Here is an 18,522-nt window from a genome sequence, read left to right as displayed (position 1 = left end):
AGTGTACAAAACAAACAGAGGGGGGTCAATGTAAATAGTCTGCGGCCATTTGAGTAATTGTTCAGCAGTCTTATGGGTAGAAGCTGTTAAGGAGCCTTTTGGTCCGAGACTTGGCGCTCCGGTACCACTTCCATGTGGTGGCAGGAAGTCTTCCGGCATCAGTGATGTACTGGGCCGTACGCACTACCCCTGTATTTTATTTTGCATTTAACGAGGAAAGTCAGTTAAGAACAAATTCTTATTTACAATGATGGCCTACCGGGAACAGTAGGTTAACGACCTACCGGAGAACAGTGGGTTAACTGCCTTGTTCAGGGACAGAATGGCAGATTTTTACCTTGTCAGCTCGGGATTCGATCTAACAAGCTTTTAGGTTACTGGCCCAACACTCTAACCACTAGGTTACCTATCGGCCACGGGGGCCAGATGCTGAGTAGTTGCCATACCAGGCGGTGATGCAACCACTCAGGATGCTCTCGATGGTACAGCTGTAGAACATTTTGAGGATCTGGGGAGCCATGCCAAATCTTTTTCAGTCTCCTGAGGGGGAAAAGGTGTTGTCGTGTCCTCTTTCACGACTGTCTTGGTGTTTGGACTGTGAGAGTTTGTTGGTGATGTGGGACACCAAGGAGCTTGAAACTCTTTGACCCGCTCCACTACAGCCCTCGTCCGATGTTAATGCAGGCCTGTTTGGTCCACCTTTCCTGTAATCCACAATAGCTCCTTTGTCTTGCTCACATTGAGGGAGAGGTTGTTGTCCATCATTGTCAGTGATCAGGCCTACCACTGTTGTGTCGTTGTGAAAACTTAATGATGGTTTTAGAGTCGTATTTGGCCACTCAGTTGTGCGTGCACAGGGAGTACAGGAGGGGACTAAGTACACACCCTGAGGGGCCCCAGTGTTGAGGATCAGCGTGGCATATGAGTTCTTGCCTTCTCTTACCACCTGGGGCGGACTGTCAGGAAGTCCAGGATACAGTTGCAGAGGGAGGTGTTTAGCCCCAGGGTCCCTAGCTTAGTGATGCTATGGCACTATGGTGTTGAACGCTGAGCTGTAGTCAATGAACAGCATTCTCACATAGGTGTTCCTTTTGTCCAGGTGGGAAAGGGCAGTGTGGAGTGCGATTGAGATTGCATCATCTGTGGATCTGTTGGGGCGGTATAAGAATTGGAGTGGGTCTAGGTATCCAGGAGGATGCTGTTGATGTGAGCCATGACCAGCCTTTCAAAGCACTTCATGGCTGCCGACGTGAATGCTACGGGGCGGTAATCATTTAGGTAGGTTACTTTTGCTTCCTTGGGCACAGGGACTTTGAATATATACTGTTATAATAGGAATTGTTTTCTCTCTGTTATTTTTTCACATCTAGATGTGAACATACTGGGTTCATACTTGTGAACATTAAAAAAATGTTAATTCTCCATCTCAAAATCTTCATCAGTCAATTAAAATCCTCAACGTAGTTACACATGATGTTGCTGTTCTGAAGCTGTTCCAGAAACTGTTTTTGGTCATAGGAAATGATGGCGGAGACATTATGTACGAAAACAAGTAAAGATCAGCGTAAAAACCCACAAAAAAGTAGCAGAATTAGTCAGGAGACCGTAAAATGGCCTCTATCCACTGCAGCACCAGCTTTTCATAAAAACCCGAAAAGAACGGGCCCTCAGATCCTCCAAAAGTTCTACAGCTGCTCCATTAAGAGCATCTTGACTGGCTGCATCATCACTTGGTATGGCAACTGCTTGGCATCCCACCGTAAGGCAATACAGAGGGTGGTGAGGACTGCCCAGTACATCATGCTCCCTGCCATCCAGGACCTCTATACCAGGTGGTGTCAGAGGACTGCCCAGTACATCATGCTCCCTGCCATCCAGGACCTCTATACCAGGTGGTGTCAGAGGACTGCCCAGTACATCATGCTCCCTGCCATCCAGGACCTCTATACCAGGTGGTGTCAGAGGACTGCCCAGTACATCATGCTCCCTGCCATCCAGGACCTCTATACCAGGTGGTGTCAGAGGACTGCCCAGTACATCATGCTCCCTGCCATCCAGGACCTCTATACCAGGTGGTGTCAGAGGACTGCCCAGTACATCATGCTCCCTGCCATCCAGGACCTCTATACCAGGTGGTGTCAGAGGACTGCCCAGTACATCATGCTCCCTGCCATCCAGGACCTCTATACCAGGTGGTGTCAGAGGACTGCCCAGTACATCATGCTCCCTGCCATCCAGGACCTCTATACCAGGTGGTGTCAGAGGACTGCCCAGTACATCATGCTCCTGCCATCCAGGACCTCTATACCAGGTGGTGTCAGAGGAAAGCCCGGGAAATTGTCAAAGACCCCACCCACCCATCCATCCACCCACCCAAGCCATAGACTGTTCACTCTGCTACCGCACAGCAAGCGGTTCTGCTACTCTGTTTATTATCTATCCTGCCTACTCAATTTTACCCCTACCTACATATACATATTACATCGTACTCCTGCACATTGGTGCTTGTAATAATTGTATATAGCCTCATTACTACCTGGTACCCCTGCACATTGACTCAGTACTGGTACTGCTTGTATTTAGCCTCATTAGTACCTGGTACCCCTGCACATTGACTCAGTACTGGTACTCCTTGTATTTAGCCTCATTAGTTCCTGGTACCCCGGCACATTGACTCAGTACTGGTACTCCTTGTATATAGCCTCATTAGTACCCCTGCACGTTGACTCAGTACTGGTACCCCTTGTATATAGCCTCAGTACTGGTACTAATTGTATAAAGCCTCATTACTACCTACAGGCTCGTTATTGTTATTTGTGGTGTTACTATTTTCTATCTGCTAATTTTCTTCCTTTAACTCTGCATTGCTGGGAAAGGGCTCGTCAGTCAGCATTTCATGGTGAAGGCCTCATCAGTCAGCATTTCATGGTGAAGGCCTGGCCAGTCAGCATTTCATGGTGAAGGCCTCGTCAGTCAGCATTTCATGGTGAAGGCCTCGTCAGTCAGCATTTCATGGTGAAGTTCGCCTGTTGTATTCGGGTGCATGTGGCAAATACAATTTGATTTGTTGTTTTAAATCGTTGGACGTGATCAAACACTTTTCCCTGAATGCATCCTGGGGCTCTTGTTAAGGGACAACGACATCATGAACTGGACCAAGTACCAGGATCATTAAGCCAAACACCCGGTTGCCTCTGCCAGTAAGCTGAAACTTAGCCACAAGTATACTGAACAAAAATATAAACGCATCACGCAACAAGTTCAAAGATCTCACTGAGTTACAGTTCATATAAGGAAATCAGTCCATTTAAATAGATAAATGAAGCCCTAGTCTATGGATTTCACATGACTGGGAAACAGATGGTGCTCACAATGGGCCTCCGGATCTCATCAGTGTCTCTGTGCGTGCAGAAATGGGTGGGCCTGGCTGCCAAATGGATGGGCCTGGATGCCAAATTGGTTTGCCTGGGAGGGCATAGGCCCCACACACTGGGGAGCCAGGCTCAGCCAATCAGAATGAGTTTTTCCCCTCAAAAGGGCTTTATTACAGACCAAAATACTCCTCAGGACCCGCCACCCTCAGACCATCCCACAGGTGAAGATGCCAGATGTGGAGTACCTGGGCTGGCGTGGTTACACGTGGTCTGCAGTTGTGAGGCCGGTTGGACGTATTGCCGAATGCTGTAAAACAATGTTGGAGGCGGCTTATGGTAGAGAAATGAACATTCAATTCTGTCAACAACTCTGGTCGGCATTCCTGCAGTCAGTGTGCTATTTTTCACGCTGTGTTTTGTGACAAAACGGCAGATTTTAAAGTGGACTTTTATTGTACCCAGCACTTGGTGCACCTGTGTAATGATCACGCTGTTAAATAATCAGCTTCTTGAAATGCCACACCTGTCAGGTGGATGGATTATCTTGGCAAAGGAGAAATGCTCACTAACAGGGATATAAAAACACATTTGTGCACACAATTTGAGAGAAATAAGCTTTTTTGTGCTTTTTTAGCTTTTCGCTATTACAAGGTGGACACTTATCTGACCAAGCTATTTCAACTTAAATGTTTTTTATCGATTTTCAAAAATAATAATAATTTTAAAAAATTAACTTGGAAGTTGTGGGGTAGGATGTGTAGATCAATGGAGAAAAATAAATATTTGAATGCATTTGAATTCCAAATCAAAACAAATGAAATTGTATTTGTCACATGCACCGAATACAACAGACCTTACAGTGAAATGCTGACTTACGAGCCCCTAACCGACAGTGCAGTTTCAAAACAATACAAGCAATTAAAGAGAATTCCAAGCAATAAGGCAACAAAAGGTGAATAATTTGAAAGGTGTTGCAGACTCTCCATAGGTAATATAAGACAATGGACTCTGTGTTTTCTGTTGGACCACAGGGCTCCATTCATTCTATATGTTATTATCTCCATTGTTTATATTTTTTGTTGGTGGCTCACGCTGTTATTTGTGTCTAACAGAGTGTGACTTTTAAGGGAATACTATGTTCACATCTAACAGAGTGTGACTTTAAGGGAATACTATGTTCACATCTAACAGAGTGTGACTTTAAGGGAATACTATGTTCACATCTAACAGAGTGTGACTTTAAGGGAATACTGTGTTCACATCTAACAGAGTGTGACTTTAAGGGAATACTGTGTTCACATCTAACAGAGTGTGACTTTAAGGAATACTATGTTCACATCTAACAGAGTGTGACTTTAAGGGAATACTGTGTTCACATCTAGCAGAGTGTGACTTTAAGGGAATACTATGTTCACATCTAACAGAGTGTGACTTTAAGGGAATACTGTGTTCACATCTAACAGAGTGTGACTTTAAGGGAATACTATGTTCACATCTAACAGAGTGTTCTGGGACACTGTGAAGTCCATGGAGAACAAGAGCACCTCCTCCCAGCTGCCCACTGCACTGAGGCTAGGAAACACGGTCTCCACCGATAAATCCATGATTATCGAAAACTTCAATAAGCACTTCAACGGCTGGCCATGCCTTCCGCCTGGCTACTCCAACCTCGGCCAACAGCTCCGCCCCGTAGTTCCTCACCCAAGCCTCTCCAGGTTCTCCTTTTACCCAAATCCAGATAGCAGATGTTCTGAAAGAGCTGCAAAACCTGGACCCGTACAAATCAGCTGGGCTTGACAATCTGGACCCGCTATTTCTGAAACTATCTGCCGCCATTGTCGCAACCCCTATTACCAGCCTGTTCAACCTCTCTTCATATCGTCTGAGATCCCCAAGGATTGAAAGCTGCCGCAGTCATCCCCTCTTCAAAGGGGGAGACACCCTGGACCCAAACTGCTATAGACCTATATCCATCCTGCCCTGCCTATCTAAGGTCTTCGAAAGCCAAGTCAACAAACAGGTCACTGACCATCTCGAATCACACCGTACCTTCTCCGCTGTGCAATCTGGTTTCCGAGCCGGTCACGGGTGCACCTCAGCCACACTCAAGGTACTAAATGATATCATAACCGCCATCGATAAAAGACAGTACTGTGCAGCCGTCTTCATCGACCTCGCCAAAGCTTTCGACTCTGTCAATCACCAAATTCTTATCGGCAGACTCAACAGCCTCGGTTTTTGGATGACTGCCTTGCCTGGTTCACCAATTACTTTGCAGACAGAGTTCAGTGTGTCAAATCAGAGGGCATGCTGTCCGGTCCTCTGGCAGTCTCTATGGGGGTGCCACAGGGTTCAATTCTCGGGCCGACTCTTTTCTCTGTATATATCAATGATGTTGCTCTTGCTGCGGGCGATTCCTGATCCACCTCTACGCAGACGACACCATTCTATATACTTTCGGCCCGTCATTGGACACTGTGCTATCCAACCTCCAAACGAGCTTCAATGCCATACAGCACTCCTTCCGTGGCCTCCAACTGCTCTTAAACGCGAGTAAAACCAAATGCATGCTTTTCAACCGATCGCTGCCTGCACCCGCATGCCCGACTAGCATCACTACCCTGGATGGTTCCAACCTTGAATATGTGGACATCTATAAGTACCTAGGTGTCTGGCTAGACTGCAAACTCTCCTTCCAGACTCACATCAAACATCTCCAATCAAAAATCAAATCCAGAGTCGGCTTTCTATTCCGCAACAAAGCCTCCTTCACTCACGCTGCCAAGCTTACCCTAGTAAAACTGACTATCCTACCGATCCTCGACTTCGCGATGTCATCTACAAAATGGCTTCCAACACTCTACTCAGCAAACTGGATGCAGTCTATCACAGTGCCATCCGTTTTGTCACTAAAGCACCTTATACCACCCACCACTGCGACTTGTATGCTCTAGTCGGCTGGCCCTCACTACATATTCGTCGCCAGACCCACTGGCTCCAGGTCATCTACAAGTCCATGCTAGGTAAAGCTCCGCCTTATCTCAGTTCACTGGTCACGATGGCAACACCCATCCGTAGCACGCGCTCCAGCAGGTGTATCTCACTGATCATCCCTAAAGCCAACACCTCATTTGGCCGCCTTTCGTTCCAGTACTCTGCTGCCTGTGACTGGAACGAATTGCAAAATCGCTGAAGTTGGAGACTTTTATCTCCCTCTCCAACTTCAAACATCAGCTATCCGAGCAGCTAACCGATCGCTGCAGCTGTACATAGTCTATAGGTAAATAGCTCACCCTTTTTCACCTACCTCATTCCCATACTGTTTTTATACTGTTTTTATTTATTTACTTTTCTGCTCTTTGCACACCAATATCTCTACCTGTACATGCCCATCTGATCATTTATCACTCCAGTGTTAATCTGCAAAATTGTATTATTCGCCTACCTCCTCATGCCTTTTGCACATTGTATATAGACTGCCCATTTTTTTTCTACTGTGTTATTGACTTGCTAATTGTTTACTCCATGTGTAACTCTGTGTTGTCTGTTCACACTGCTATGCTTTATCTTGGCCAGGTCGCAGTTGCAAATGAGAACTTGTTCTCAACTAGCCTACCTGGTTAAATAAAGGTGAAATAAAAAAAATAAAAAAATAAAATAAAAGGGAATACTGTGTTCACATCTAACAGAGTGTGACTTTAAGGGAATACTGTGTTCACATCTAACAGAGTGTGACTTTAAGGGAATACTGTGTTCACATCTAACAGAGTGTGACTTTAAGGGAATACTAAGTTCACATCTAACAGAGTGTGACTTTAAGGGAATACTATGTTCACATCTAACAGAGTGTGACTTTAAAGGAATACTATGTTCACATCTAACAGAGTGTGACTTTAAGGGAATACTGTGTTCACATCTAACAGAGTGTGACTTTAAGGGAATACTGTGTTCACATCTAACAGAGTGTGACTTTAAGGGAATACTGTGTTCAGAGATGTTGGCTTTAAAGGGGCAATCTGCCGTTGCTACATCCATTGTTGGACTGATACATTAATGATATGTACCCCTTGATTCTTCAAGAATATAACTGACTTGTTGTAAAGGTGGCATCCTATGGACTTATACATTAATATGTATCTACTGATTAGAAGCAATGTTCCAACATCTAGTGGAAAGCCTTCCCTGAAGAGTGGAGGCTGTTATAGCAGCAATGTTCCAACATCTATTGGAAAGCCTTTCCTGAAGAGTGGAGGCTGTTATAGCAGCAATGTTCCAACATCTATTGGAAAGCCTTTCCTGAAGAGTGGAGGCTGTTATAGCAGCAATGTTCCAACATCTATTGGAAAGCCTTTCCTGAAGAGTGGAGGCTGTTATAGCAGCAATGTTCCAACATCTAGTGGAAAGCCTTCCCTGATGAGTGGATGGAGGCTGTTATAGCAGCAAAGCGGGTGCAATGCCATCTGCCCCTTTAAAGCCACACTCTGTTAGATACAAATGTCAGAGTGAGCCACCATAGCAAATATCAACAACAGAGAAAATACCACATAGCACAACGACTATGTGTAGTGCTGGAGGAATGACGCACACAGATACAAACACACACAGAAAGAAAACACAGCCAGAGTTTGAAAATTATAATTTAATCACAGAGCATCTACATTCAAACAGACAAACTCTACTTTCCAACTGGCATACTCAGCCAGGGTTAAAAATGTTTAATCAGGTCTACATTCAAACTCTACTTTCCAATTGACATTCAGTTCATGTGTTTAAATAAAAAAACATATAAATGTAATTTGTAATCTGCTTTATACGATTTGATTTCATGTAGCTTAAACATAAAAGCACAATTTCTCAGTCAAAAATATGAGACAAGTGTGGGAGCAGTATGTGTGTTCTCTCATGAACTTTAAGTCCATTTGATGTGTTATATTCCTTTCCACACTGTGAGCAGTGGTAAGGCTTCTCCCCGTGTGTGTTACCTCGTGGTCTTTCAGGTGCCCTAACTGGGTAAATATCTTCCCACACTGGGAGCATTCATAACGTTTCTCTCCGCTGTGGATTTTTTCATGCTTTTTCAGTTGCTGAAACAAGGTAAATTTAATTCCACAGTGGGAGCAGTGGAAAGTCTTCTCCCGCGTATGTCTTTTCTCGTGTCGTTTCAGGTACTGTAAATTCCTAAAACTCTTTTCACAATGTGAACAGCGGAAAATCTTTTCTACGGAATGTGTTTGCTCGTGGTTTTTCAGGGACCCCGATGTGGAAAAACTCTTTCCACACTGGGAGCAGGGGTAAGGCTTCTCTCCTGTGTGTGTCCTCTCGTGTGATTTCAGGTCCCATAACCGGGGGAAACTCTTTTCACACTGGGAGCATTGGTGGGGCTTCTCTCCTGTATGTTTTCTTACGTGATCTTTCAGGGTCCCTAAAGAGGTAAATCTATTTCCACATTGAGTGCAGTGGTAAGGCTTTTCTCCTGTGTGTATTCTTTCATGTGATTTCAGGCTTCCTAACCTAGAAAAACTCTTTCCACACTGGGAGCAGTGGTGTCGTCTTGCTGGTTTAGACGTCTCTGGGTCTGGTTCCCCTGAAGGACTCTTCCCGCTGTCAGAATGAAAGTCTAGTCTCTCTCCTGCCAAAGACAGACAGAATTTAGTAAACAGGGAGACCTGGGCCCATATTCACAGAGCGTCTCATTGTAGGAATGCTGATCTTTCCATACAATATAATTCATTATTATATAAAAGTCAATATGCTTTTCAGCACGCTTTGTGAATATGAGCCCTGAACAAAACCTCCACATTATCTAACTGTCTTCTCTGAGGTTTAATCCAGACTAGATTCCTCAATAACCTGAGGTCATTTTAAAAAACAATAACATTTAATCCAGAATAATCAAATGAGCAATATGATTCTGCATGGTGTTAATTATGTCCTCCGAAAAGGTAAGATTTCAACCAAATGTCATGAAATCAGACATGAAATGGTTGTAATTAAAGGATATATGATGCAGTACCATAGATTTCAATCAGATCAGTCTGTTTTACCTTATAGCTAAAATACAAAATATCTAATAACCCCATAGAGATTTCACTCATATCAGTCGGTCTTACTTATAGCTAAAATACGAAGGATCTAACAATACCATTGAGATTTAAAAAACAAATTACGCAGAATTTCAAACCTGTTTGTAAGATTTCAAATATCGATCAAAATCAAACCTTTTGTCTTTTGATCAATGACCAAGATATGTCTGTCTCATGGTAGGGTGGGGTATGACTGGCAGAAAGGGTCAACTTGGATCTGATTCTAGACGTGTCACCACGTCATCCTATGACCTTCATTGAAGAGGTATTGAAGAGTGAACTACAAATATCAAACCAATACCTAATGCTAATGGGGTCTTCAGCAGGTCACTTGCCAGCAGCATACCACCCTGCATACCACTGCTGGCTTGCTTCTGAAGCTAAGCAGGGTTGGTCCTGGTCAGTTCCTGGATGGGAGACCAGATGCTGCTTGAAGTGAGGGCCAGTAGGAGGCACTCTTTACTCTGGTCTAAACAATATCGCAATGCCCCAGGGCAGTGATTGGGGACACTGCCCTGTGTAGGGTGCCGTCTTTCGGATGGGACGTTAAAACGGGTGTCCTGACTCTCTGAGGTCATTAAAGATCCCATGGCACTTATCGTAAGAGTACGGGTGTTAACCCCGGTGTCCTGGCTAAATTCCCAATCTGGCCCTCAAACCATCACTGTCACCTAATAATCCCCAGTTTACAATTGGCTCATTCATCCCCTCCTCTCCCTTGTAACTATTCCCAGGTCGTTGCAGAAAACAATGAGAACCTGGTAAAATAACAGATAAATAAATAGCTCGCCAAACAATTCCAAAAAAGTCAATGCAATTTTTCACGTGTTCCACCGCGAACAGTCATAAACAAATCTCACAAGTACAAAAGCACGGATTTGGTCCTGCCGTACATACCTACGCTACGGTCACAAGACGCAGGCCTCCTTATTGTCCCTAGAATTTATAAGCAAACAGAGCTGGAGGCTGTTTCCGGCTACCCAGATAAAGCACTAAATAAACTTCAGTTAGCGCTAAATACGGCTGCTCGAATCCTGACTAGAACCAAAAAAATGTGATCATATTACTCCAGTGCTAGCCTCCCTACACTGGCTTCCTGTCAAGGCAAGGGCTGATTTCAAGGTGTTACTGCTAACCTACAAAGCATTACATGGGCTTGCTCCTACCTATCTCTCTGATTTGGTCCTGCCGTACATACCTACACGTACGCTACGGTCACAAGACACAGGCCTCCTTATTGTCCCTAGAATTTCTAAGCAAACAGCTGGAGGCAGGGTTTACTCCTATAGAGCTCCATTTTTATGGAATGGTCTGCCTACCCATGTGAGAGACACAGATTTGGTCTCAACTTAAGTCTTTATTGAAGACTCATCTCTTCAGTAGGTCATGTAGTCTGGCCCAGGAGTGTGGAGGTGAACGGAAAGGCACTGGAGCAACGAACCGCCCTTGCTGTCTCTGCCTGGCGGGTTCCCCTCTCTCCACTGGGATTCTCTGCCTCTAACCCTATTACAGGGGCTGTGTCACTGGCTTACTGGTGTTCTTCCATGCCGTTCCTAGGAGGGGTGCGTCGCTTGAGTGGGTTGAGTCACTGATGTGATCTTCCTGTCCGGGTTGGCGCCCCCCCTTGGGTTGTGCCGTGACAGAGATCTTTGTGGGCTATACTCGGCCTAATCTCAGGATGGTAAGTTGGTGGTTGAAGATATCCCTCTAGTGGTGTGGGGACTGTGCTTTGGCAAAGTGGGTGGGATTATACCCTGCCTGTTTGGCATCGTTGGATGGGGCCACAGTGTCTCCTGACCCCTCCTGCTTTAGCCTCCAGTGGTTATGCTGCAGTAGTTTATGTGTCAGGGGCTAGGGTCAGTCTGTTATATCTGGAGTATTTCTCCTGTCTTATCCAGTGTCCTGTGTGAATTTAAGCATGCTCTCTCTAATTCTCTCTCTCTCTTGGAGGACCTGAGCCCTAGGACCATGCCTCGGGACTACCTGGCCAGATGACTCCTTGCTGTCCCCAGTCCATCTGGTTATGCTGCTGCTCCAGTTTCAACTGTTCTGCCTGCGGCTAAGGAACCCTGACCTGTTCACCGGACGTGCTACCTGTCCCAGACCTGCTGTTTTCAACTCTCTAGAGACAGCAGGAGCGGTAGAGATCTTCTGAATGATCAGCTATGAAAAGCCAACTGACATTTACTCATGAGGTGCTGACCTGTTGCAACCTCGACAACCACTGTGATTATTATTATTTGACCCTGCTGGTCATCTATGAACATTTGAACATCTTGGCCATGTTCTGTTATCTCCACCCAGCACAGCCAGAAGAGGACTGGCCACCCCTCATAGCCTGGTTCCTCTCTAGGTTTCTTCCTAGGTTCTGGCCTTTCTAGGGAGTTTTTGTAGCCACCGTGCTTCTACACCTGCATTGCTTGCTGTTTGGGGTTTTAGGCTGGGTTTCTGTACAGCACTTTGTGACATCAGCTGATGTAAGAAGGGCTCTATAAATACATTTGATTGATTGAAATAGCAGACACTGCAAGCTCCCAGCTACTATCTAAACAACACAACATTATCCCCACCTCTGGTTAGACACTATTGGCTTTAAAAGCCAAGCCTTACACAATATCTGCCAATTAATTTCCAGCAATATCGCCCCTGTCTGTCTCTGTGGTGCGCGTGTTTGTCTATCACTCTGCCTGAATCCAGTTGATGTCATAACCGTCTTGTGGGTTGATGGAAATACTTTCCCCCAAAATCTTCTCAGTTAAACGTTAACGGCAAATAGTAGTACCTGGCAGAAGTAGATCATGAGGAAGTGTATCACTTGCATCCATTATTTGCATAACTTTGTCATGAAATGAGTAGCAGCAGTACAGAACCATCGCTAGACCGGCTCATTGGATGGAACTCACTCCCTCGACAGGCAATTAAAGGGGCAGATGAACAATTAAAAGGGATGTCAGTTTTCTTCCAGACCTATTTTTTAAAATTCTAATGTGATTTAACCACTCAGAACATCCAGTTTCGTTGTTTCTCTACAAAACAATTGTAATTTTAAATGAAAAAAACAAACAAATATAAAACCAGAAAAGTAAAACAGAGAAAACATAATTTGGGAAAGTAAAAACTAAATCACAGATTTTAATAGGGCCCCCATTAGAGTTGTTTATTAACGATTATTTTACCCGGTATATATTGACAGAAAACATAGTGCACGACAATCTCTTGTACACTAAGGACCTGGGGGAAGAGTTGACAACATAGTGTACAAGAGAAAGTAGGGTACTAAAAACAAGGGAAGAGCTGCAGCTTCCGCAGTGATTTTACCAACACGCTGCTCCAAGACAGGAGAGGGGAAGTTTCCTCAGTGGTTTTACCAACACGCTGCTCCAAGACAGGAGAGGGAAAGTTTCCTCAGTGGTTTTACCAACACACTGCTCCTAGACATGAGAGGGGAAGTTTCCTCAGTGGTTTTACCAACACACTGCTCCAAGACAGGAGAGGGGAAGTTTCCTCAGTGGTTTTACCAACACACTGCTCCTAGACATGAGAGGGGAAGTTTCCTCAGTGGTTTTACCAACACGCTGCTCCAAGACAGGAGAGGGGAAGTTTCCTCAGTGGTTTTACCCACACACTGCTCCTAGACAGGAGAGGGGAAGTTTCCTCAGTGGTTTTACCAACACACTGCTCCTAGACATGAGAGGGGAAGTTTCCTCAGTGGTTTTACCAACACGCTGCTCCAAGACAGGAGAGGGGAAGTTTCCTCAGTGGTTGTACCCACACACTGCTCCTAGACATGAGAGGGGAAGTTTCCTCAGTGGTTTTACCCACACACTGCTCCTAGACAGGAGAGGGGAAGTTTCCTCAGTGGTTTTACCCACACACTGCTCCTAGACATGAGAGGGGAAGTTTCCTCAGTGGTTGTACCCACACACTGCTCCTAGACATGAGAGGGGAAGTTTCCTCAGTGGTTTTACCCACACACTGCTCCTAGACAGGAGAGGGGAAGTTTCCTCAGTGGTTTTACCCACACACTGCTCCTAGACATGAGAGGGGAAGTTTCCTCAGTGGTTGTACCCACACACTGCTCCTAGACAGGAGAGGGGAAGTTTCCTCAGTGGTTTTACCAACACGCTGCTCCAAGACAGGAGAGGGGAAGTTTCCTCAGTGGTTGTACCCACACACTGCTCCTAGACAGGAGAGGGGAAGTTTCCTCAGTGGTTTTACCCACACACTGCTCCAAGACATGAGAGGGGAAGTTTCCTCTGTGGTTTTACCAACACGCTGCTCCAAGACAGGAGAGGGGAAGTTTCCTCAGTGGTTGTACCCACACACTGCTCCTAGACAGGAGAGGGGAAGTTTCCTCAGTGGTTTTACCCACACACTGCTCCTAGACAGGAGAGGGGAAGTTTCCTCAGTGGTTTTACCCACACACTGCTCCAAGACAGGAGAGGGGAAGTTTCCTCAGTGGTTTTACCCACACACTGCTCCTAGACAGGAGAAGGGCAGCTTCCCCAGTGGTTTTACCCACGTGAGAAGAAGAATGTGCCTAATGGAAGCTAGAAAAAAATTAAGACTGTACTCACTGGTGTTCATCAGAGCTCCAGTCTTGTCTTCTTCCTCCTCCTCCAATGTGACAGTAATCTCCCCTCTTCCTTAATTTCAAAAAGTTGCTCCTCTTCTTTCAATGTGACAGTCACCTCCTCCTCCTCTTTCACTACAAACACGGCACCCTCCTCTTTCTGTTCATCCCCCTCTTTTCACTCTGAAAGCTTCTTCCTCTTCTTTCACTCTAACATCCTCTTCTTTCACTCTGAAAGCTTCTTCCTCTTCCTTCACTGTAACGTCCTGTTCTTCTTTCACTGTGATAGCTTCCTCCACGTCCTCTTCTTTTACAGTAAATTCTTCTTCTTTTACAGTAAATTCTTCTTCTTTCACGTAAATGTTCAGCCCTGGAGTTTCTTTCTCCGGACAGCAGACCTCATTTTCTTTAGCAGAGGAAGAGTAGTTTAGTGAGCTCATGTTCGGGGACGTTAGCTAGCTAGCTATTTAGCATTAGCGACTAGCCTAGTGCTGGGCTAACTTAACAAGCCAGATAGCTGATAACGTAAATATGAACTTAAACGGAGTAACTAGTACATACATATACAGTGTGTTTAAAACACTGTGATTAATATACACTAAATTAGTCCAAAGCGCTTCAATGTTTCATGTTTGCTAGCGAGTTACCGAGATGGTTGTTGAAGAAACCTCCCGTCTCGTCCACTAGATTTTACGTCACTCGAGAAACATCACCTGAAAAAAATCACATCGCCATCTGCTGACTGGAGTTGGAAACGCAGTTTAAGTAAACAAAAATAATTCTGAAAAAAACGTTAAAAAAAATAATTGTAAAAACAACCAGACGTGTTTTCTCTGTAGCTCTTACATATAATAATGTTCTCTAGGCGGACGTAGAAGCTGAATGTATGGTGGCTAGTGGTGCGCGGGTCAGCTGATTGTTCACCCGCAATTGATAAGAGCTCATCCGCAACCGCCCGACTCCATGTGAAAAAGTGACAAATCTGAGGCACGTACACAACCCTAACCCGCTAATAACACTTTTTTTTTGACAGGTGGTACATTATTTTTTGTTTGCCTGATTGATATTGTAACGAAACAGGCAGTGAGCAGGGTCGAAACCTCGACCTTCAAGCCGGAAGTACGGTGCTCTATCGACTGTGCCGCAAAAGCTTGCTCGAACGGCAGTGTCGATTTCCGCGATTATAAACCAAGGGTCGTTACAATATGTTCCGGCTTATAATTCTCAACATTTTGGTAAGCTATTTGTTAGGCTCGTCAAGCTGTCTATAATTAGATACATCAAATCAAATACAATCCCATACAGATATTTAGCAGATGTTATTGAAGGATGTAGCGAAATGCTTGTGTTCAAAGCTCCAACAGTATACTTGTATCTAACAATTCACCCATCAAAAAGTAAAATAATAGAAATAAGAAATATATAAATATTAGGAAAAGCAATGTCAGAGTGGCATTGACTAAATACAGTAGAAGAGAATACAGTATATACATACGAGATGAGTATTTTTAATATTTTTTTTTATTTCACCTTTATCTAACCAGGTAGGCTAGTTGAGAACACCTTTATTTAACCAGGTAGGCTAGTTGAGAACACCTTTATTTAACCAGGTAGGCAGGTTGAGAACAAGTTCTCCTTTACAACTGATACCTGGAGTAAAGCAGCATGCAAACATTATTAGAAGGGACTCGTGTTCCATTATTAGAAGTGGCTCGTGTTCCATTATTAGAAGGGACTCGTGTTCCATTATTAGAAGGGGCTCCTGTTCCATTATTAGAAGTGGCTCGTGTTCCATTATTAGAAGTGACTCGTGTTCCATTATTAGAAGTGGCTCATGTTCCATTATTAGAAGGGGCTCCTGTTCCATTATTAGAAGTGGCTCGTGTTCCATTATTAGAAGTGGCTCGTGTTCCATTATTAGAAGTGGCTCGTGATCCATTATTAGAAGTGGCTCGTGTTCCATTATTAGAAGTGACTTGTGTTCCATTATTAGAAGTGGCTCATGTTCCATTATTAGAAGTGACTCGTGTTCCATTATTAGAAGTGGCTCGTGTTCCATTATTAGATGTGGCTCGTGTTCCATTATTAGAAGTGGCTCGTGTTCCATTATTAGAAGGGACTCGTGTTCCATTATTAGAAGTGGATCATGTTCCATTATTAGAAGGGGCTTGTGTTCCATTATTAGAAGGGACTCGTGTTCCATTATTAGAAGGGACTCGTGTTCCATTATTAGAAGTGGCTCGTGTTCCATTATTAGAAGTGGCTCGTGTTCCATTATTAGAAGTGACTCGTGATCCATTATTAGAAATGACTCGTGATCCATTATTAGAAGTGGCCAGTGATTCCATGTCTATGTATATAGGGAAACAGACTCTAAGGGTTTGAGTTGCCAGGTGGTAGCTGGCTAGTGATGGCTGTTTAACAGTCTGATGACCTTGAGATAGAAGCTGTTTAACAGTCTGATGACCTTGAGATAGAAGCTGTTTAACAGTCTAATGACCTTGAGATAGAAGCTGTTTTTCAGTCTCTCAGTCCAGCTTTGATGCACCTGTGCTGACCTCACCTTCTGGATGATAGCGGGGTGAACAGGCCGTGGCTCGGGTGATTGATGTCCTTGGTGATATTTTTGTCCTTCCTGTGACATCGGGTGCTGTAGGTGTTCTGGAGGGAAGGTAGTGTTCCCCCCGGTGATGTGTTGGGCAGACTGTACCACCCTCTGGAGACCCTGCAGTCGCGGGCGGTGCCGTTGCCGTACCAGGTGGTGATGCAGCCCGACAGGATGCTCTCAATAGTGTATCTATAATAGTTTGGGAGGGTCTTAGTGGCCAAGACACATTCTTTCAGCCTCCTGAGGTTGAAGAGGGGCTTTTGCGCCTTCTTCACCACCCTGTCTGTCAGGGTGGACCATTTCAGAGTGTCAGTGATGTGTGCGCTGAGGAACTTGAAGCTTTCCACCTTCTCCGCTACTGTCCCGTCGATGTAGATAGCGGCGTGCTCCCTCTGCTTTTTCCTGAAGTCCACGATCAGCTCCTTCATTTTGTTGACGTTGAGGGAGAGGTGAATTTCCTTGCACCACTCTCACCTCCTCCCTGTAGGTTGTCTCGTCATTGTTGGTAATCAGGCCTACTATTGTTGTGTCGTCTGCAAACGTGATGATACAGTTAGAGGTGTGCATGGCCACACGTTCATGGGTGAACAGGGAGTACAGGAGAGGGCTGAGCATGCACCCTTGTGGGTCCCCTGTGTTGAGCATCAGCAAAGTGGAGTTATTTTCCCCTTAATCTACACACAATACCGCATATTGACAAAGCAAAAACAGGTTTATATACATTTTTGCAAATGTGTAAATAAAACCCCCCTGACATATCACATTTACATATGTATTCAGACCTTTTACTCAATACTTTGTTTGAGGCACCTTTGGGAGCGATTACAGCCAAGAGTTTTATTGGGTATGACGCTACAAGCTTGGCACACCTGTATTTGTGGAGTTTCTCCCATTCTTCTCTGCAGACCCTCTCAAGCTCTGTCAGGTTGGATGGGGAACGTCCCTGCACAGCTATTTTCAGGTCTCTCCAGAGATGTTCGATCGGGTTCAAGTCTGGGCTCTGGCTGGGCCACTCAAGGACATTCGGAGACTTGTCCTGAAGCCACACCTGCGTTGTCTTGGCTGTGTACTTGGGGTCGTTGTCCTAAGCAATCAAGAAGCTTTCTGTACTTTTCTCCGTTCATCTTTCCCTCGATCCTGACTGGTTTCCCTGTCGCTGAAAAGCATCCCCACAGCATGATGCTGCCACCACCATGCTTCACCATAGGGATGGTTCCAGGTCTCCTCCAGACGTGATGCTTGGCATTCAGGCCAAAGAGTTCAATCTTGGTTTCATCAAATGTTATTGGTCACATACACATGGTTAGCAGGTGTTATTACAAGTGTAGCGAAATGCTTGTGCTTCTAGTTCCGACAGTGCAGCAATATCTAACAAGTAATCTAACAATTCCACAACAACGACCCAATACACACAAATCTGAGTAAAGGGAGTAAGAATATAGCCATATAAATATATGGATGAGCAATGAGCGAGCGACATAGGTAAGATGCCATAGATGGTATAAAATACAGTTGAAGCCGACTTCAAGTTTACATACTTATTTTGGAGTCATTAAAACTCGTTTTTCAACCACTCCACCAATTTCTTGTTCACAAACTATAGTTTTGGCAAGTCGGTTAGGACATATACTTTGTGAATGACACAAGTAATTTTTTCAACAATTGTTTACAGACAGATTATTTCACTGTATCACAATTCCAGTGGGTCAGAAGTTTACATACACTAAGTTGACTGTGCCTTTAAACAGCGTAGAAAATTCCAGAAAATGATGTCATGGCTTTAGAAGCTTCTGATAGGCTAATTGACATCATTTGAGTCAATTGGAGGGGAACCTGTGGATGTATTTCAAGGCCTAACTTCAAACTCAGTGCCTCTGCTTGACA

The 18,522-nt window shown here is 44.7% G+C and overlaps 1 protein-coding gene across 4 annotated transcripts; it reads right to left on the bottom strand.

Annotated features, from left to right (window-relative positions):
- Positions 1-8,082: 8,082 nt before the first annotated feature.
- Positions 8,083-15,199, bottom strand: LOC118374161 (zinc finger protein 501-like). 4 transcript variants are annotated; one of them, XR_008103285.1, is made up of 3 exons: positions 14,678-15,199; positions 14,035-14,436; positions 8,854-9,003 (listed from the first exon to the last, which is right to left on the bottom strand). XR_008103285.1 is itself a non-coding variant. In XM_035760532.2 (2 exons), exons 1-2 carry the CDS (start codon positions 14,042-14,044, stop codon positions 8,207-8,209), a joined length of 807 nt encoding a protein of 268 aa, XP_035616425.2. In that variant the 5' UTR covers positions 14,045-15,197; the 3' UTR covers positions 8,083-8,206. The 4 variants fall into 4 exon arrangements, 1 of the variants encoding a protein (XP_035616425.2); XR_008103284.1 differs by having other exon boundaries at positions 14,035-14,772; positions 14,877-15,199; XR_008103286.1 differs by having other exon boundaries at positions 14,035-14,743; positions 14,877-15,199.
- Between the last annotated feature and the right edge of the window lie 3,323 nt (positions 15,200-18,522).

The sequence above is a fragment of the Oncorhynchus keta genome, unplaced genomic scaffold (assembly GCF_023373465.1).
Source record: "Oncorhynchus keta strain PuntledgeMale-10-30-2019 unplaced genomic scaffold, Oket_V2 Un_contig_16997_pilon_pilon, whole genome shotgun sequence".
Classification (NCBI taxonomy): Eukaryota; Metazoa; Chordata; class Actinopteri; order Salmoniformes; family Salmonidae; genus Oncorhynchus; species Oncorhynchus keta.
The sequence above is the reverse complement of the archived record's forward strand: the minus strand, read 5'-3'. Positions and strand labels throughout refer to the sequence as shown.